Source organism: Tetrao urogallus (assembly GCF_951394365.1).
Source record: "Tetrao urogallus genome assembly, chromosome: 6".
NCBI lineage: Eukaryota > Metazoa > Chordata > Aves > Galliformes > Phasianidae > Tetrao > Tetrao urogallus.
The window spans coordinates 27,952,887-27,974,523 of record NC_136819.1 but is presented as its reverse complement, the minus strand read 5'-3'; the positions used below and the strand labels follow the sequence as shown (position 1 = coordinate 27,974,523).

The 21,637-nt window shown below is 41.1% G+C and overlaps 1 protein-coding gene across 1 annotated transcript in view; it reads left to right on the top strand.

The window, feature by feature from the left end:
* The window catches only part of SMOC1 (SPARC related modular calcium binding 1), a gene marked incomplete at both ends in the record, with an annotated part of 120,045 nt that overhangs the window by 29,216 nt on the left and 69,192 nt on the right, over positions 1-21,637 (top strand). Inside the window, 2 exons of the mRNA XM_079537449.1 lie at positions 11,879-12,050; positions 18,391-18,503. Of these exons, the coding sequence (XP_079393575.1) occupies positions 11,879-12,050; positions 18,391-18,503 (285 nt within the window). The remainder of the gene's footprint in view (positions 1-11,878; positions 12,051-18,390; positions 18,504-21,637) is intronic.

Below are 21,637 nucleotides of genomic sequence, written 5' to 3'. Positions count from 1 at the left end.
CTTCACCCCACTGGCCTCAGTTCAGCGATCCAGTCTGTCCAGATTGCTCTGTAGGGCCTTCTTACTCCCATGCTGCAAACTTAGTGAGGGTAAACTCAGTTCTACCATCCAGGTCATCAATGAAGTTATTAAACAGGACAGTCCCCATTACTGACCCCTGGGGAATACCACTCATGACCAGTTGCCAGCTGGTTAGAATTCCATTCACCACCACTCACTGGATCCAGCTTATCCAGACAGTTTTTTTTACCTAGCAAAGGGTGTACCTGTCTAAGTGTTGGGCTGCAAGCTTCTCCTGGAGGAAATTGTGGGAGACAGTGTCAAAGGTTTTGCTGGAGTCTAGGTAAGCTCCATCAACAGTCTTTGCATCATCCAGCAGGCAGGTAACTCAATCATAGAGAGAGATCAGCTTGGTCAAGTAGGACCTAACTTTCATGAACCCACATTGGCTGGGCCCGACCCCTTGGTTGTCCTGTGCATACCATCTGATTTCCCTCAAGATAATCTGCTTCATAACCTTTCCTGGTATTGAGGTCAGGCTGACAGGCCTGTAGTTCCCCAGATCCTCCATACAAACTTTCTGTAGAAGGGAGTTATGTTGGCAAGCCTTTGACCCTCTGGGACCTCCCCAGTTCAGCAGAAACATTGATAGATGGTAGAAAGTGGCTTGACAATCATCTCTGCCAGCTTTCTCAGCACTCTTGGGTGAATCCCATCTGGTAACTGGCATCTTGCTCCCAAGCTGTCAGAAGGTATATAAACTCTATACTTGAATAGGATAGAAAAGCTTGCATGCTAACAATTTGCCAGTTTGAAATGGCATTGCCTGGTGTGTAGTAAGCAGCAGTACAATAGCTATACTAATGTTTGATTTGTTTTTAATTTCTTCAAGTTTCTGATCAGCTTCTAAGTTACTGCTGCAACTCTGATGAGAGAGATGTGTAACTGTAAAGGAATCCTGTCTGCAGAAATTAAAAAAAAATATTTACTCATTGTGTACACTAACACATTCCTGAACGTTGTCTGTTGCTGACAGCAGATGATGGAATTAAAGCTAATGAGGATCCTTTGTTTTTTGCCTAGCATAAGTGTTTTATCTTAGAACTATCTCTAGCTTATTCAACTCCTGAAGCAGCTAGTACATCTTGCTCTGTTATGGAAAGTTTATTGTATATTTCGATGGTCACATTAAGTAATATTTTTGAGGTGAGAACAAATAATTAAATCTTCATACTGGCAAAATTGAAGTTTGTGCCCTGTGCCTTCCACTCACAACAAGTTCTTCCATTTGTGGTCCAGAAAGACTTCAGCAATGGGGAAAGCTTCTCTGCTACTGCCTGTGCTGTGCCAAGAAGTTTTGACCGACAGTCCAAGGAAGCATTTTCCACCATTATTCATACAGAGCAGAGGGCTAAACTCTGCTGGTGATTGCCCCCTACACAGCTGAAGGAAGCATTTGGTTTAAATGTAGGAGGAAAGATGAGAAATGTTGTAAACACTGTAAAATACAATGCAAACAGAGATGCTGAATGAAGAAACAAAACAATGACTCTTTCCCTTAAAGAGTTAGGGGAAATAATTTTTTTTTCTTTTTTCTGACTTTTTACAGGAGTTTCAGTTATGTTTCATACACCCTTTCCTGATTCTTTACCTCTTGCTTTAAATTCCTGGCTGGCATATTTCTTTTCTTGCTAAACAGGACTATTTTATTGTGAATTTAAACCCTGCCTTTGATGAATGCATCCGTTTATGTCAGTGTAGAATTCACTGAGATAGATTTGGCATTTGGAGCAGTAAGTGTTAAAAGGTGAAAGGCAGAAGCCTTACAATGACAAAAGCACCTTATTGGAGGGCTATTCTGAGGACTCTATGCTGATCTGCTCAAGCAAGAGTTGAGATTGCTGAATGGTATGTACTTAAATGTTATCATTTGATTTATAAAGCTGAGTCTCTGAAAGCACCTTTCTGCAGCTCACACACTGACAATCTGAAAGCCAAATAGTTGCTTGTGTGATTAGACTGTGGATGTAACTACTGCAGTGCTTCATAGGAGGAGCAAAGAGGATATCATAGCTATTCACCAAACAGTTAGTACTTTTACTGAGGATGTATCTTTACTGTTGCTTCTTAATCCATAGACTGAAGGTCGGGGAATGAGACAGCCTTTAAGATACTAGGAGAAAATCTCTTTGAGAACTCTGGAACAAGGCTGGTCATAAATCTGAGAAAAAATATTACTTTCATAGCGCTGACAAAATGAGCTGCTCTGTATTTAATAAGAAAACATGATATTCTGTAATTAAGAAGGCGAAGTTCCTCTTTCTTTTCTTCAGTTTCACTGATTTTGATAGTTTAGAGGAGAACTGGAGTAAATAAGGGTGACCTCCTTTATTACTCTGTGTAACTGTTGGGATGAGAACCCAGATGCAGAAGTAGACCTTCTGTGGAAGGAGACAGGTAAGAGAGCTTCAGAAGCATTGATCCTGGAGTGTTGATGATAGTGCGTATAAAGTCAAATGGAATGTGGCGAGCCTCTTGGTACAGCCACCTTCCCCTGAGTTTGGTTCATCATGGCTTTTGGATAACATGAAGGTACATGTAGATAACAAAAGTATAATCTTTAATGTTCACGGTACCTTCTTTTTCAATATCCCTCCCATGCAATGGAATGCCAGATCTGGCATTCAGTTAGTGTACCTCTACTGATGGGCAGCCAGCCCTCGCTGGGTTTTGAACTAATGAGCTCAGCTATTTCTAATATCTGTGTCTTGATTCTGCTGTTGGCAGCAGTAACAACTATAATGGAGGCTGGATGCCAACTTCAATTTGAATGCCTCTTTCAATGTTATAGGAGAACTGATTTAAGAAGAACTGAAACATGTAGGGCTGTGGAGTTTTAATGGGTGGCATTTTCAATCCTGGAAAATCTACAAGAACAAAACTGTATTTCTTACAGTACCCTTGTATAATTCTGTTTTCATTTTCCTCAACTCTAAAGATATGGCTATCAAGCTGTGCCTGTAAAACTGGTTAAGCCTCACTTTTTCTCATGTGATGATCTGCTAGCAGAGTACAGCACTTTGAGGAATTGTAGTTCTCTATATACACCTGTCTTGTTTACAGTTTTAATATGTAATGCATATGGCTAATCACTGAAATGAGACTGGCAGTGGTAAAGACTGGATAGTGGCTATTTTTCTTGTTTTGCCAATTTGGGATATTTAGAAAGCTTATCAGCTGATAGAGAAACTCAATTTAGAACAGGTGCCCTGCTTGTATAGCAATAACACTGAGGAAGGAAAGGGAAAAAGTACTTTTTGTTTAGTATGAGACTGCTTAGGAGAAGGATTTGAATGACTTGATATCAGGTGATGCAGACAAATTTTAAGGACTTTTGGATTGAAGAAGTCATTTGTAGCTGGCAGGCTACTAATGGAAACTTGGACTGTGTTTACTTCACATAGATCATTCATTTGAGAGTGCTTCAAAAAAACTTGGTTATAATCAGACATGCTTGCAGTTACTGTGCATCCTTACAGTACAGAACAGATGTATGTAAGAAACTTATTTGAAATGAAGAATCCTCTACTCTTTGAAACAAGTTTGGAACAAGGGAGAAGAGTTGCACTGTTCGGTACAGTGTAGTGAAAAGTAATGTTGGGTAAACTCCCATTAGTATTTTTGAAACAAGTTCATGAAAAGGGTCTCACACTTGTTCTTGAGCAGTAATAGGTCCCACAAAGATTCTAATGGAATTATTGGGAAGGAAGTAAATATAGACAGAGAGGAGGAGTACTATGGAATATACAGCTGGATCTCATTAGGTGAATTTCTGTCATTCTCAGCTTGCTTATTCTGTCTGCAGTACTCCCAGCTCTTTCAGATGGCAAAAAGGGTGTTCCTAGGGCTAACTGTAGCCATTGCTACTGGAGGGAGTACAACACATAAAGTGAGCTCAGGAAATTATTCCTTCATAGCTACTTTCTGCACCTACGTGGGAAGTTTAATCATCAGAACTCTGCAAAGTCTGAAGCTGACGTGAAGTTTGTTGTATGGTGAAGGGTAAGGAAGTACTTGAGTCTCCTACTTGTTTCAGGAGAGTCCAGAGGCAAGAGAATTTGCTCCAGATCATGGGGAGCCTATTCAGTGGTTTAAGGCACAAAAACTTTCCTATGTAAGGATAAGGAATGCTCTCCAAAAAGTCTTACTTGAGAAACTGCCCTCTATTTAACTATACAACTTCTATTCTGCTGCTTTCTTGAGACTTGAGATTCTATACACTATTACAGTAGAATAGTTAACTTTTCACTTTCTAGTGACAGCACAAAGTTATAATCCTGCTGTACTTGCTGGGGAAAAGAACAGCCTCAGCTATCATGACAAACTAAAGTAGGGGATATGGCTCCTAAAAGGAGGCTAACTTGGCATAAGTTGTACAGAATGATGTTTTGAAGTCTGCTTTTGTTTTTGAGTTATGCAAAAGACGACTCCTAAACCAGACAGTAATACAGATTATTAAACAATGCAATTTATTAAAGACAACATTCCACCTTTAAGTCAATGGAAGATTTGCCATTGTTTCCTTTGGGACAAGAAATTCATTGCTTGACTATGCAAACATCTGGATTTTCTATCTGGTTCAATGTTATATATAGTAGCACAGCTAATGAGAAGAAGCTAGTCCAAGTTAAACATACCTCCTCTTGTCAATGTGTTTGACAAATTAAATTTAATCTCAAATTTGTTCTAGGCTTGCGTGTCATCTTGGCTACAAGAATAATCTGACTATGAGCGTGAGCTTTGACAGAAGCTGAAGTAATGTTATTTCAAAGGAATGAAATCAGATTCTACTTTAATATTGCCAAACTAGAAAGGTTTAGAAATCATGTTAGAATTATAAAATAAAAGCTTCTGTTCAAGCGTTATGTTCTAGAGATTTGTTTTCTTCCAGTTGATCAGCATACTGATCTGTGATCCAACTACTGATCTAATATGCTGCAACAAGCTAGATATTTATCAAACTGAAGAGACTTTTATACACATACCTGTATCTCCTTTTTAAAAAATTCTGTGGAAGAGGAAAGGATTATTTAAAAAGCTTAAATGAAGTTCTTTATGTCTTAGTATGTGGCATTTTCCTTTCCACAAATGGACTTTAGTTAAACAATTCTACTTACTGCATAACCTTGCACCTTGATAGTAAAAGAGACTGCTTTAAAAATTTACTCTCATGCTGTAATGGCTTTTTCTTGTTTAATTTCTGAAGACAAAACCAACCAAACAACAGAAACAAGAAAAACGTACACAGCCACCCCCAGCAAAACAACAACCCAACAAACAAAAAGCTCAGTAGAGCGTTTCTGGGACTGGTCAAATTCTGAGGCTTTTCTACTCAGCTATTTGTTGTAGGTGAGCCCTTAGACAATTTCCTTGGCTCTAGTCCTTCATCTTCTACAAGCACAGTATAGCTTCTGCAACATATTTTCTTCACAAGCCAACTCCCCAGACCAAAGTATTATTTCCATAGCTAGAAGTCTTCTAGCAGATGAAGCATGATGCTTGAGCTTTCTCCTTCCTTGTGGGGACTTGCACAGAATAAAAATTGAGGGAGAGGGTGAATGACTGCAAAAACAAGATTTCCAGCCTCTAAAGGGAAAAAAAACTGTCTTTAATTGAACTCCTACAAATACATACAGAGTTTGTCTGCTTTGTGGTTTGATCACGTATGTTTGCCCAGCATTCACCATCCTCAAGCATGCAGGCTGTGTGCTTTGAACCCATTCTTGTTTGCACAGCTGGGGGCCCGGGGTTGAAACGTAAGTGGTGCTTTAACTTAGGCTAGAACTCTTTGCAGGTGGGATGATTCAAGGAATAAAAGTGCTGCAGTGTCCTTCTCTTAAGTCCTCCCTGTCTGAGAATGGAGCAGGTCCATTTTAAAATTTGTTGGGAATGCTTGAAGTTGGGGTATGAAACTGTAAGGAGGCAGAAAGTACCCATTCAGCGACTGAACTTATTGACATGTAGATCATTGAGAAACTTGGGTTTAAAACCTTATCTGTCTGGTTGAAAGTGAAGTACGTATTTCCAAAACGGGAATATTAAAATCAGCTAATCCTTCTTCCCACCACAATACACAGCTGTTTTTGCAGGAAGCTGCCTTTGAAAGTTCTTGCTTTTTTTTTTCTTTCTGCTAGATAAGATCTGAGGCTGAAGCCCCTGCTCAGCTACTGGGAGCTGTGGTGGCTCTGGCTGACTGACATCTACATGCACATGAGGGATACTGCAAACCATGATGGTCCCATCCCTGCCAGAGTTTTAAAAGCTTTCAGATTTTCTTTCTGTGTTTCTAGAAGCCAAACGTTTTGATTCTCTGGCTTAGAGCAGGGTCATCGACACCTTCGAGGGCTGCTAGGTTCCATGGCAGGAAACCTGGCTAAGATCCCAAACTTGTGGCTGGAGTTGAAGTTCTTGGGCCCTATAGGCAGCCTGCCATGGGGCTTAAAGTCTAGCCATGATTAAAACAGGGACTTGGCTCCAGTTCTTCCTCCTGTATGGTTGGTTGCACCAGTTTGGAGCTTGAAACCAAGGCATAAATCTGTAAGGTTAAAACTAGGAAATGTTGAAATGATGCTTTCCAACAACAACAGAAGTGTCCAGAAGTTTATAGTCTCTTCTAATGTATAAAATGGTATGGTTTTCCTGGGGAATTCTTCCTGGGAAGGACTGGCTCATTTGTACTTAAGACAGGCCAGTCTGAGTGCTTAGACAAATGGGTGACTGCACACCTAGATTGATCGCTTTTTCCGAGGGTATATTCTAGAGGGTCTTTAAACTTGAAGTCTGCCAAAACTGGAATAGGGCATTGCGTATTCTGTTTCCTCTATCTCTTTACTCCTCATTAATTTAGGCAGCAGCCTGCACTACTGCTGTGAAATAAAGCTGCTAACCAGCTGAGGCACCTCTGGTTTGATCTGCAGCGGACACTTTTCTTTTAGATTTGTTTTTTAATAGACTTCCAGTTTCTCATGTTCCTGTCACTTGTGTCCCTTGCTCCTTCTTTTCCTTGAAACTTTGCTAAAGCGCTTTGTGCCGTGGCCATTTCTTGCCATCCCTATCACAAAGGGCTGTGCTGTTCTGTTTGTGCTTATAATGTACCCAGATGGTGAATAGAATGAGTGACCACCAAGCTCATTTTCACTTGTGGGGTCAGACCTTTCTTGGCTAAATAACACAAGTGTTCCCAGCTGCTGTGCAGCTGCAGGGAGTCTGCTTTCCTTCACAAGCATTAAAAACCCTTTAATCAGTGTTTGTTGTTTGTCAGCAGTGGTGTTGAGGTGTGGAGAAAAAGAACAGATATGCTTTGTTGGCAAAGTTAACTTTATTTTGACCTCTTATCTTTCCTTTTTCTTTTCAAGTCTGAAGAAGCAGAAAGTAGTTTGGGAAGTGGTTTCTGCAAGCACCTGTGTAAATGTATTTGCTAAAGGAGGAGGTTTATGTCCTTATTCAGATACAGCATTTGACATGAAATGATGCTCTGAGAACTGCAGTGAACTCTTTAGAGCAGGGACTCAAACTGATTGGTGTTGGAACAGGGCAGGATCCTTTAATGTAAGCAAATACTGTGAAAATGTATTGTTGCCTCGTTCTAATGTTACTTATGCTAATTTTATTATAGAGTCTGTGTTTAACAAATACCATTTAAATATGGTCAATTACAACATTTTCCTAGAAAACGGATTCTACCAGCTAGCTTTTGTGCGTTTTGTTATTGCTGTTTGTTTTGTTTTTGCTTCTGCTTCTAATAGTTCTTCTCCCTTGGAGGGAAGGGGAGGAGAGAAAAGGACTGATAAGCCTTTTCAGTCCCATTTGTTTTGCATGTCATCTGATCTGAAGGAAATGAGAACACAGGTATTGAGAAGAGGCTTCGAGAAATCTCAGAGCTAAGATAACGATTTCCCTATTCTTTCTGGGTGAGGCTTTGGAATGGCTAGTGCTGCACATTTTTTTGCAGGGTTGCTTTTTCCCTGGCTGCAGAACTGCTTACATGGTGTGCCTGTGCATGTGTAGAGCACCCAATATACCTCCACATGTGCTGATCATCCCGTTGTTTGCAAAGCCTGTTTGCGTGGGAGCCCTGAGGCTGTTAGGACTTTGATTCTAGATTCAAGAGTTATAGGACAGTCTGTGTGAAAAGTCCGATACGTAATCTCCTCTCTGAGGGGAGCAGAGATTTGTGGGGGTGCTGTAGTGACGCCGGTGGGGTTGGTGGCCAGGCCTTGTGGGCAGCATGTCTGCCTTGCTCATGGCCTTCCCTGTCCCAGTGGTGCCTCCTGTTGCAGCCAAGGGCTCTCTGGGAGCTGTGTCCTGCTCACTCAGCGGGGAGGAAGGACTGGAAACAAGGAACTTGTGAATTGTAGTCCTAGCTGTGACAGTGATAGATTTGAGTGCTCTCCCATTTGTTCCCTGTCCCAAGTGGGCACACACGTTTCAGCATTCATCTAAGCGTTTTTCCGCTGTACATTGCTGAGGCTTCTAACAAAGGAGCATTCTTGGAGAGGCAAAATGCTGGAAAGAAAATATCCTGCCTGTGCTGGGGGGGGATGAGCACTCAAGACAACTGTTACCTTAAGTATCCGTGGATGGACTGTGTTGGTGATTGCTTGTGTTACATGACCACCTCTAGAAATGGTGGATAAAGAGCTGCCATTTTGTTATCTGAAAGCTGCCAAGCAGAGATGAAGGCTTAGAGCCATGGTGGAGCAAGTGTTCTGACAGAGGTGGGTTTGAGCCTTTAGCAATGCCTGCAGGGGATGCAGCCTTGCTGGCAGTTCTAGCTGCTCACGTGGACCCTGATCAGACAGGCACAATCCTGGATCCTTCTGGAAGTTAATGCAAACTTTGCTATTAAAATCTAGTTGAACAAAACAAGCACCATCTTGTGCAGCTACATAAACCATAAACTTTTTTGGCAAGGCAGGTGTGGCATCTTCAGTGCCTGGAAAGCACCTAACATGCTGTGTGGGCTCCCTGCTGTAATCCAAATTACAAATGCTAAAAAGGCTTTGATATATATATTTTTTTAGGTGGTTCTTGGCTTCATTTGGGTAGGCAAGGACTTCATAGAGATTGCATTGGGGCACTCTGCATGTTTCCTCAGGCCCTCGTAATTAATCAATGTCAAGCTGTTCCTTCTCATCCCTCTGTGAGGAGGCACCCATGGAAAGCTGTTCCATAGCCCTAGTTTCAGCTCATTTGTATTGGCTGCCTGAGAGAGGCATTGTGTTCCTCATCCATGCCCTCTCTGGGAGCAGAAGCAGTCCTGTCCCATAAGGCCCTCTGGCAAGTATTGTGGTGCAGGCAGCAGGATGCTTAGGTGAGTTTTCAATATGTTTGCAATATGATTTGATGGTGGAAAATAATGTTCTGTTTTTTGGTGCTCCTCTGGATAGCTCTGGTACATGGAACTCAGTTTCTGGTGAAAGGAGTTTGCAAAAGTGACTTCATGCTGATAGCTCAAGCCCTCAGTCATGATAAATGACAAATATGCCTATCCTTCTGAAGCAGAGTGGCTTCTGTGTTTAACTGAATGCTTAACCACAGCATGTGTACTGAGCTATGCTGTCAGGCTCTTCTGCTTTTAAAGTCTGTTTATATAGACAGCTGAAAAGCTTTGCAAGTCTGCCACAGTCTCTGACATTACACACTGGGAGGACTCTTCAGCATCACCAGTCTGCTGCCTGTTGGTGTATGTTTAGAGACACTGGGGATCTTTGCACCTCAGGAGCTACAGAAAAACATGGCTGTACCAGAGTAATTTCAAGCTAACTTCTGGTAGACAAGAACTGGGCAAAAATCTGGTCCGGTTTTACAGTGTTTTTATAGTCTAGTCCAGGTCTCTATAAACCATTTAAAATTGCCTTCAGGTTTAAATTTTCCAATTTCCCATTTGGAACAGGTGTTGCCAGGTTATAGAAAGCGTTGCAGAAAGGGAACAAAAACATTTAAAAAACTCTGCTGTTACAAATTTTGGCAAATCTGACAGATGAGAATTGGAAAAAAAAAAGTTTGCCCCACCCAAGTTAAAACAAGTGCAGACCTTGCTTACTTTTCCCAGCTGTCAGATTTTAATAGGGTTCTTAGTAACGCATGAGTCTTCAAAAGACCCACCAGTATAGGGCTAATATGTTTTCATATGAAAATATTCAATTTCTCAATTGTTTTTCATCTTGCTTAATTGAGAGGGAGAATGAGAGCAAAGAAATTTTTTTAAAATGTCAAAAAACAAATTTCTGAGATGCACATTGCTGGAGTGGTTAAAAACCATCCCAAACTAGGCTTCAGGCAATGTTTTTTCAGCAGCTTTAACCTCAAAGCATGGAGCAGACAGCTTTGTAGGCAACTGTAACACCAAGGTGATTATGGCAGTGACTCACACTTCCCTGTAAGGCATCCAGCTATCAACACACTTGGAGAGTGTGGCTTTGTGCATGCAAGCATGGTGTCAGTCAGTGCCCACTTGCCAGCCAGCTCTAAACTGCAGAGCTCTTAAGTGGTTTGACAGCGAACTGGGATCGTGGTGTGTCAGAGAGCAGCTCTGGTTCCCTTGGGCTTGAGAGAGGCTTTAGAGATGGAGTTTAGGAAGGGGAAGTGCAAGACAGGCTTAACTTCCCATCCGTTTTCCTTGCTTAATCCTCATGGCACTCATTTAAAGTCTGCTGTGGGCAGATAGTTGGGTTTGGGAAGAAGTGGGGATTTGACTATTTAACCACTAAACAAGGCAGTGAAAAGGTCTGCTACTGTCCTGATGAAACTCTAGGCCAGTGATGATGGAAAGACAAATAATAATCAGGGTCTTTGGGAAGACAGCACGAACTTGGGAAATAAACCTGGTTTTGCTGCAGGCTGCTTGGAGTGCAGCTGAGGGTATAATGGTAACCCATCACCAGTTGTTGGGCTTTGCAGGGAACAAGCTGGTGGAAGGGGGAGGGCTTGTCCTTATCTGCATTGTGGCTTTCACTGTCTCCAAAATATAAGGCAGAAATTAGGATGATTTCAGAGAAGGGGAACAGCAGTGATGTGGTGTGGAGAACATTAGGGTGAGCACTTGGGATGCTGGGATTTCAGTGCTGAGAGACTGATGAGAAAGGAGTGCCACATGCATGTAGAAAAATAAGCTGCATCTGCATTACATGCTCAGAAAGAAGAGACATTCAGAAAGATGGCAAATTCAAATCTTCTATGGGAAGTAGTTTTTCATGTAGTTTGCAGTTAGATTGTTAGCTGGTGACATGGGGAAGCAGCAAAATGTGGCCTTGTGAGTGTGCAGGTCTGTGCTGCTTCAGGCGGTATCTGCAAATGATATAAGTAATGCTTTAATTAATAAACAAATGAACTGGTGATATAAAGCTGGCCACATCCATGGTTCACCTACAGGGGCCAATCTTGATAGGTTGTTTGGGTTCCTCCATCTTTGGTGATGGGTTTCTTGCACCTCTAACTAAAGTTGTCTCGTACCAGATGCTGTTTGTGTCAGGGCACTGGGCAAGCTGGGCTGATGTGACTCAGTATTGCCCTTCCCGTGTGGGTTGTGTTTGGCTTTGCACGTCTTGTGTTTTCAGAGGTGAGGCAGAGTGAGTAATATTTCCCTTCTACTAAAGAAAATGGAATGGCAAAGACCCTTAAAAAATAAAAAAAATGTATGTGTTTCATTTTAAGTTCCCTTCAGGCAAAGTCAGCTTTGGTAGGCGGCTTAAACTGCATTATAGACTGTATTGCTATTGTCAGAAAAACAAAGTGTGCTGTGCTGTGTTTTGGGAAGCTAAACAGAACTAATTTTTTCCTCCCACTCTCTCTCCCTTTTTTTTCTCATTCTCTTCAGTTTTTAATAAGCGACCGTGACAGAGACCCTCAGTGTAACCTGCATTGCTCCAGGTCCCAGTCCAAACCACTCTGTGCCTCCGATGGCAGAACATACGAGTCCATGTGTGACTACCAGCGAGCCAAGTGCCGGGAGTCAAGCCTGAGTGTGACACATCGTGGCCGGTGCAAAGGTAGGTGAATTTCAACCCCTTTGAGGGGGGGAATAGCAGAATGGCAGTCCTGCCCACTGACAGACTGCTTGCTTGAGTTTGTTACCATGCACTGAGAGTAAACTGATTGAAATAATGCATCAACAAGGGCATGGGTATCTGAAACTGGAATGTAGGTGACGGGGGTAAGAACTAGTGGAATTATGAATGAAAGAGGTCAAAGGAGCCAGAGACACCTGAGAAGAAGGCCCCAAATGTGTGTCCATGGAGTAACATGAGCTGACTTGTGGAAATGCAAAACCAGATCCTCCAAGAAGAGATTTTCCTTGCTACTGCACCAGAGAGAAACTGGGATACCTTTGGGAGATAGGAGTGTGGAGTGAGGAAGAATGTGTATGCACATTAGATGATGTGCAAGCCTGAAAAAGGACCTTTTCACTATTTCTGTACTGAGCTAAATAAGAAGACAGAATGCATGCAAGTCTTTGCGTGTCTTCTGCCATTGCACCTTTACTTAGAAGTGAGGATATTGTCTTTCTCTCAATTCAGCATTTCTTCTGCGTAGCATAGAGATAAAGCTGCTACTTTTTATTTTAGGAATGTTGGTGTCTTGTCACACAAATGAAGTGAAGTGAAAAATCATCGAGTGCGTTTTCTGAGAGCACAATTGACTCAGGGGGCAGATGGCACAGATGTTTTTAGCAGTTGGTTAAAGTGACAGGAGAAACTCATTAGAATCCCTGTGGAAAGATAAATGGTTGAAAAAGGCTTACTTCTATGATTTTTCTTAGCGCTGCTGGATTGTTTTATGGCAGCTTCTCTCCTACAGCAGAGTGAAGAGAAAAGAAAACCCCAATTCCACACTGAAACTGGCACATAAACTGGCACCATTCAGTCATTTAAAACATAAGATCTGTAGTGTGGTACAGCTGTGTGCAAAAACTTCTGTTTCTGGAAATGACGAAAATGCTGATTGCAAAACTGTACAGTCTATCATGATTGCAAAGCCTCCCAGGGAAATAACTAAATTTGTTCTCTTAAGCACAGGTGAAGTATACTTTTCCTTTTTGTACACTCAGATAGCTGAAATGTTTAGCTGAAACTGCTTGTATTCTCCTTTCCCTTTTCCCATTATCCTGTTTCACTGCACAGCCACCTAATAACATGATAACGTTTGACAACAGCAAGTCTTGCTTTTAGCCCACTGTCTAACATTTCAGTGAATCTCTGGGAAGTACAAATAATCCTTTAACTATTATATTTAACTTTGCTGGTGCTGCTATAGAAAAGTACTTTATTCTTCTAGTCACAATGGGGCTATGGCCTCTGCTTGTGCATAGAGATCATTGTTCTTGTGAATGCAGACAGCTGCAGAACAGGTGTGCTTAACTACATACAGGTCTGTATCTTGTATTCTCAATAAGGGAATAGCACCAGTAGTTCTTGAGTACATTCTACCACTTGCAGTGGAGCACTGTGTTCATGCTGAACAGCCTTTGTTCCTCCTGCGTGACGAAGGTATTCTACAGAGGAACTCCTGTAGAACAGAAGGGATCCTGGAGGAAATTCTGGTAGACACCATATCCAAGACTTTATTCTTGTGAAATTAGCAGTCTTAACTTGTGTCTCCTTCTCCAAGGAGGAAGTGGAAATTTGGTAAATAAAATAAGGAAAAGAGGAAGTACATTGTCCTGGGCCCCAGATTACCTTAGGTTTCCAACTTCATATCCTGATAACTTGAACTGTACTGTGCTAAGGCAAGCAGAATGGTTTCCGTAGTGAGAACAGAGCAGAACCTTTTGGAATCAGCTTCGCTTTCTTCTCTCTCAAGAAGCCTTTAAGGGTGAAATCTTGTCATTCCTTCAGGAACTCTAACTTTTATTCACTGAAATTCATCCAGTACTAAATTATCCTAACTCCTTCCCAGCCCTTATGGACACACCAGTTCTGAAGGATTAAAAGAGTAGCTTAAAAAGATCAACCTGTGGCATCCATGACAAATGGAGCCTTGTTGATGAGATTTCAGAGAATCATTCCAGATGTGCTATGTGTAAAATACACAGCAAAGCACGTGTACCCAGATATTTGGTCAGCTGGCCTGGTAAGATCTTATGTTAAATAACAAAATTCTACAGGAATGGTGGACAAATACTAGTTAAATGAGTCTTGGCAAGCTCTCAAGATTGTGATTATTTATTTTTTTTTTTTTTAGGTATATTGGGTATCTGTGTCTTAAGCACCTAAGTTCAGTGTTAACCAGCAATTTGTAGGAACTTATTTGCCCTATTTAATTAAAAAAGGAGTTGGGGTGTATTCAGAAGGTTTCCCTTTGGGTTTATGGTGTTTGGTTTTGAAAAGTGATGGTACAGAACTTGTTCTGCAATCATAAGTCACAGTGTAGGAAGAATCTGCAAGTTACTGATGGGAATTGTAACAGAAGTCTTCAGCCTGTATTCCTGGGAGATCTTGGTGAATGCATCTTTGGCTAGAGTGCTGGAAAGGGAGATCTCATTGTGACTAGTGATATGTTGCTTGAAAAGTCCTTGTTCTTCTACCTACTGTTCTCACTGGGAGGGAAAAATTTTCCTTCTTTTTTTCTGTCCATTTACTAGATCAGTGTATTTCATCTTTGAACTTTCTTATTCCTATTGAAGGGTGGAAAAAAATAAATCCCTCTTTCTCAAAATCTGATATTTTCAATCCTTTTTCAAATTTTGGCATGTTTTTAGATCTGCTCTGAATAAGGTAGGGAACAGCAGTGGTGTCTGGGTATCAAGGATGCAGCAAAGTATGCCAGCATGGAAGGAAACGTGTTGGAGACTGCAGGACTTTAGAAATGAAATGGAAAACAGTGGGGAGTGTGGAGAATGATTGACATTGTGTGAGACAGATGAGCACATTTTTGTAGTTGGCTCAGCTCCCATTTTTGCCTATTTCGTGTAAGGACACGAATCATTGGCTGGAGAAAACGGATATGAATCTGCTGATTTCGGAATAGCTGGACTGTCTTGTGTCTGATGGGGGTCTGGCTTGTATGTGAGATGGTTACCTAGTGCAACTATTAATAGTTGCTGTTTGGATTGATTTTTGCCCTTTGGGCTTTTGATAAAAACAAATCTAAATAGTTTTTAGATTTTTGTGGTTACATAGTATAGATTTGCTGCTAGCTTTCTGTAGATGCCTGAAGATGTTTTGCTTTGTATTATTAGGACCTTTAGTCTTCATACCATGATGCTGTGTTGTGTCAAAACTGCCTCTACTTCTGCCTAGAAGTGAGGGTGCTGGAATTTTTGGGACTTATTCAGGAGTGCATTGTGTATATTATGAGGGACATGGTGGTCTTGTTTGAATAAACTATTCATGGATAAGATCAGCCATGGTAACTAGCCAACTTCATTGCAAAATCCAAAATTACGTGCACCTGTAGTCTGTAGATTAGGCCCCAGATGTCAGAAACATCACGTGTAGTTCAGTCTCCTGGTTGCCAGCTATCAGCCTGAGAATGAATTTTCTTTAAAAGGCAGCTTTCTGAGCTGCAGTGAAACTGTCTTAAGCTTGAAGGCATTTAAAACAAAATTATTAAACAGCTTGGCTTTTTGAAAGGTCATCCTGTTTTGTTTTGCTTTTCCCACCTTACTTATGGAAGGGGAAAAGGTCTTCTTTAGTCTGAGATGTAAAACTGGAATGCAGTAATGACATTCTGTTTTGTAAGCTTGGTGTTTGATAATTCTGAGAACATTTTTAAGAAAAGAGAAGAAAAACTACATCTTATATTCAGGGTGAGCCATTTGGCAGCTACTTTTTAATGCTTGGCACTTATGTAATATTTTATATTTTATAATTAATAAAGCAAAAATAGCAAGGTGAAGTAATCCCACTGAAATCACATGTTGTTGCAAACATTATAAAAATACCAGCCTGTGGAGTGAGGATTGACAGTCATTTTTAAAAACAAATGGGTAAATGTTGATATTAAAGACACTGTTCTTACTGGATCAGTCTGCGAAACAACAGACAAAAAAGATAGCAGCATACACACACCTCTCCCGCCTGTGCAGCAGAGATGATTATTCCAAGTCAAGACTGTAAAAGGTCTGGCACGACCCTTGGAAATCAATGAGGGAGGAGGGGAGAAATAATTACTGCCGAGTGTTTGTGAAGAGGAAAAATATTTGCCATCTTCCCTGTGCTTCTTCAGCAACAATTTCTGAAATGATGCCTCTTGAGCAAAAGGTTGAATTGTGAAAGAGGATGATGCAACAGTGATGAGCTCTTAAACTCTTTGTTGTAGTGGTGGTGTGCTACACAATGTGATCAACTGCGTGAAAGGAGAGTTTGCTATGTAAAGACCTGTTACAATTGCTAGAAAAGATAGAGACACTTCATTGTACCACATTTATACCATCTTTTCCTTCTGTTGAGAGCTTGGTTTTGTGTGCATTAGGCAAATTGAAAAGGGATTGGAGATGACGGTTCTCTACCTGGACTCCAAGCATCTTCATGCTAGAAGGGTACCATGAAAAGTTTGTTCCTACCATCATGGTGAAGCATGTAGTTTCAGTTATGTAGGTACTGCTGTGCATGAGGGTTAAGTGCACAAGCACTGATGTGGATGCTATGTGGAAATGCTTTACATTTCTTTTTTGTAATAATGTCCTATGTCATGCCAAGCTAGATTAGACTCCTGGGCTTGAACAGGAAATCTGCAGGTGACGGTTAGATATTCCAGTTAACAGCATTGCCAGTGCTTCTTCTCCAGCAGAAGTAACTAGCACGTAGCTTGCAAACCTGTCCTCCAGTGGAGGTGTGCAAACAGAGTCTGACTGTCTGGTCACTTTTGCATCCAAAAATTGAAATTCCAGCCTTCATGTTATATCAAGGCTAACTTAATCAGCAAACAAACAAAATAAAACCTACTACTGCTTCTCAAAATTCAGTGTAAATTTAAGACAGTCTTTAAACTCTGTAATAATCTTAGTCTTTTTATGAGTTCATCTTAGGTCCACCTGAGATCAAAGGCCCACTTGCTGAGGGCGTTGTGCAAACCACTGGCAAACAAATTACAGTGTAAACATGGGAGTTACATAGGGTCAGTGGGGATACAAGGTCATAGGGAGGTGGGGTCTCTGGTTGTTGGTCAATGGCAGAACTGATGCAGGCCTTCTTGCTCTGTAACCCAACACTTAAGCTACAGATACCTGTGCTGAATACTTTGCTGCAAATATTGATCTTTTTTTTTCTTTTTTTTTTTTTTTTTTCCAAACAGGAAGGGGCTGATTTCCATAATTTCATAAGACTTTTTAAATACTTACTGGGGAGTGTGTTAATGTGATACATTTAAAATGAAATTGCATAGATAATATTAGCAAACCTGAATCTTAGTCTCTTGAGTCATCAGTTGTATGAAGTTCTCATCTTGAACACTTTTTTTACACTTAAAATCTTTCAGTCTGTGGATTCCTGTGAAAAGAAAGGAGGTGCCGGTCCCTGTCAGTCCCATAGAAGCAGATGTTTGCTGTTTTCCTCCTTTACAGTCTGAAAGCAGTACTGTTAAACATTGTGCTTTTGAATGTAAACACAGAGTCAATCTATATCTATATAGGATAAATCTCCTTTTTGACCCATCAGTCAGTCTTATCTGGGCCTACATTCTGTAAAGGTGCGCTAGAGCTGGAAGGGTTTAAGGTCATGTTACATGCAGCCGTCAGCTGAAATAAATGCAGAACTGAATTTTTAACCCCTTCAAGCTCAGCTCACAGAGTAACATTTCTTCTTGCTGGCAGATTAGGTGGTATGAGGTGGTGTAATGCATACCTAGCTATAAGCTATGGGACTAGAGGTAGAAGATGGGTTTCAGTAAACCACAGGCATCTACTTTGTCTGAATGACATGAAGGTGAAAGCTTAGCTGGTTAACTGGTTATTTTGGCATCTAGAATTGCTCAGAGAATCTTTGCTGGGGCCATCCCTGCTTTCACATTGTTCACTTCTCAGCTTAAATTATTTGGCTTATGCTCAGTTACAGGCTGTTAACAATTGAACAAACACAACTTCCTCCAGAAGGACCTTTCACTATGTAAATATTATGCATGGAAGAAGCCTTTAATGTAGATGACCGTAAATGCTGCTGCCAAGAGGAATTAGGCAGCTCTTCATTACTTGTTTCAAAGTTTGATGCTATAGATTTGTATTTGGGAGTCATCACTGCTAACTCCATTGCTGCTTTTTTAATGTGCAGATAATGGTTGTTGATGTCTTTTTTTTTTTTTTTCCTTCCTCTCAGCTGTAATGTGCACTTGGTAGCTATGAAGAATCCAAATGGGTATTTGCAATCTAAGTGGGGTTTGCTTCTCTTCTTGTAGATGCTGGCCAAAGCAAGTGTCGGTTAGAGAGAGCTCAAGCACTGGAACAGGCAAAGAAGCCCCAGGAAGCAGTCTTCATCCCAGAATGCAATGAGGATGGATCATTCACACAGGTAAAGTTTTTACTGCCTTCCTCTTAGTGACTACAGAGGATTTACTGCTAGGATGTGAGCTAAGTGAGAATGGCAATGTGGGTACACAGCCTGATTACTAAGGTGAAGGTGCTGAAAGCTGAGGACTTTAACCAATAGGAAATTTTGATTTGGTCACTGTTTGTACCTTAAGACACATGCATATGTGATATCATTTACCTCCATTGTAGCACAGAAGCAAATCATCTAAGCTGGAAGTTGCTGGGGAGACCAAGTTTTCTCTTAAGATGTGCTGAAAAGTGCATTTTAACTCAGATAGTACAGGGTGAACCAAGCTCACTGTGCTTTTACCTGTGCTTCATCTATCTCAGCATAAGAGTGGTCTACTGAGCTTCTTCTCTCTGTGTGGCACTTGTTGACATACTCTTTCTTCTCATTCTTTGCCCTGTTGTGGCTTGAGGATCTAGAAAGGAAGTAATGAGAATTGTTTAGGGTTTTGATTCTTAAGTGGTTACTTGCTGGAACTAAGTGGTGTGCTGGGTTAGTAGACTGTTTCATAATGTTGCTTCTCTTGAGAAGCAGTTATCCCAAGCAGGGCTAGCAGGAGAGGCTCATTGTTTGTTGACCTTTAATATCTGTGCAAAATCAGTAGTCAATCGTGATCACTGAAAATCTTTCACAAACAATTCAACTCGGAGAGGTCCTGCAGGCTCCCAAAGAAGTTGGAATAGTTGTGGCAAAAAGAAAGTATTCTTGAAGGAAATTTGGAGAGGAAGAGTGGTCTGCTAATCATAAAACGGTTTGTGTTGGAAGGGATCTGAAGAATCACCTAGACACCTTTCACTTTGATCAGGTTGCTCAAAGCCCCTTTGATCAGGTTGCTCACAGCTCCATCTGACCTTGAACACTTCCAGTGATGGGACACTGCCAATGCAGGGTAGAAATGTGCAACATTATTTGGCTGTTACCATTGGCATTTTGAGTAGTGTTCTAGTGCTGACAGAACTGGATGTTAAAAATGGTTTGTGTGCTGTTCTCTGGCAGATAGGAAATGTAAGACGTGTGCTCACCGTGGCAGATCTCAAAAACCTAAATTCTGCATCCTGGGTGGCTTTGTGAGCTTGGGTAAATCACGCAACATTTTGTCGTGGCTTCCCTATGTCTAGCACTGTTCTAGGTATCTTGTGTCTTCGAAAAATCTGAGGATTTGTTAGTTGTTGTTTGCAAAGTCTTTGGAAGGTTTTTAAAAAATCCAAAATAAAATCAATATTGGCTTCAAAAAGATGAGAATCTCAGAAGGCTTTGGGGCTAGTTCAAACACTTTGCAATGCCTAAGGAAAAAGGAGAGGAAAGATTTTTTTGTGATAACCCATGAAAAGTCTGTATTCCCCCTTGGCCTTACCCTCTCATTATCTGTTGCGTGGGAGTGTTTTTGTTTTGTTGTTGTGTTGTTCTTTTTTTTCATGGTGAAGTGGGGAAAGTTTTCTCCATCGTGCCAACTCTGCATACTTCTTTGGAGCAGCATCATACTGATGTGCAACATGGAGCATCTTCAGAAGCTGGGAGTAAGAGATACGGCCGCGGTTTCTTAAAATCTGACTGCAGTCTCAACCAATTGTTGAAATTGGATTTTGTGCAGAGTTGCTCATGTTATGTTGGCACTGGAATGGAATACTTATAAAAACCTAGCAGAGCAGCCAACTGATTGTTGCGTGTTGAACTTCATAGTTCAAGAAGAAAGGAGTAAGGAAAGCTGACTTATAGGGTTTGTCAGCTGTCCATCAGCCTCTTGGAGATTAGAGTAGGGGATGCAGGTGATTCTTTATAAGCAAGAATGAGGGCAAAGTTGATAAAGCTTTATTTTAGACAGGCTTAGCTGGTAGATGAGTGCTGGCATTTGGACTGTGGAGCAGTTATTGGGCCTCTTTTCTGCACATTCCCTGGCCAGTGTGGTTTGCCAGTGTTCTCAGTGGAGCAGCAGCATGAAACTGCTTAGAAAAAAATGTGTATTCTGATCTGATGGCCAAGTGATGTTTCACATTCTTCCTTTATTTAGTTCTATCTGCTGTGAACATGAAAATTCTTTTGTTTTACCTGGCATGTGGAGGAAAGCCCATGATCCTTCTGCAATTGGCATTAACTGAAATTCATATCATTCCTTGGATCTTAACGCCCTGTGTTCCACATACCTCAGGAGCAAGCTTCATGGGTTGTATTGCAACATTTAAGGTTGTTGTCCCTGCTGAAGATGTGAATGAAAAACAATGGCTGAGGAAGCTAACTGGTTTCAATCTGCATTTGAGCCAAACATTTTAGCTTCTGGTTCAAATTAATTTAACTTGATTTTAAAAGCATGATTAAAAAGTAGAATTTTAGTAAACAGCGTAAACGGTTTTGCTTCCAGCTGCTCACAAATAGATCTGGTCTGTTGGAGGTTGCTTGGACACTGCATCTCTTTAGCAGAAAATTGGCACCCCCAGGTTCTGCTCTGCAGAAGAGCTGTGTAGGCTGGTTCTTCAAGTGCCTGGGGCTGTGCAAAAGTCAGATCTGTGATGTTATTAGTTTATTCTGGTTCAATACCCTCTGAGCATCTCCATCCAAACTCCAGAATCTCGTCTGGGAAGCTTACAACAGAGTTAGTGATGTTTTAGGAGGAATATCCACTAAGATCTTCAGCTTTGGATCCCCGTCCCAGTAAGAATCTAACCAGTTACACACATTTCAGCATATACCCTGTACTTGGAGTTGCTTGGGGAAGATTTTTCAGCAATTTCATCCCTGTCGTGTAACTTTTATTGCAGACATACTTAAGGTGAAAGAAAAATTTTGATGAGAGGGGATAAAATATGCATGTGTATGCATAGAATATCAGGTGTCTTGCTTGACTCACAGATGTTGAGCTGAGCCTCTTCCTTGTAGATGTATACATAGCATGTAGATGTTCAGGCCAACATTGCTGTCCTTGCCATCAGACTTCAAACTATCTGTTTTTGTTTCATTATTGAGTGGAAATTCTTGCTCCCACAAGAATTTCATGAGACAGAAGCAGTGCAGGTTTGGAAACTGCTTTTGGTAGTGCTAACAGTATGTTCACAGAACCTACTTGATCTTTACCAGATTGAGCTGTTGACTTTGTTTCATCATCATCCTCTTGA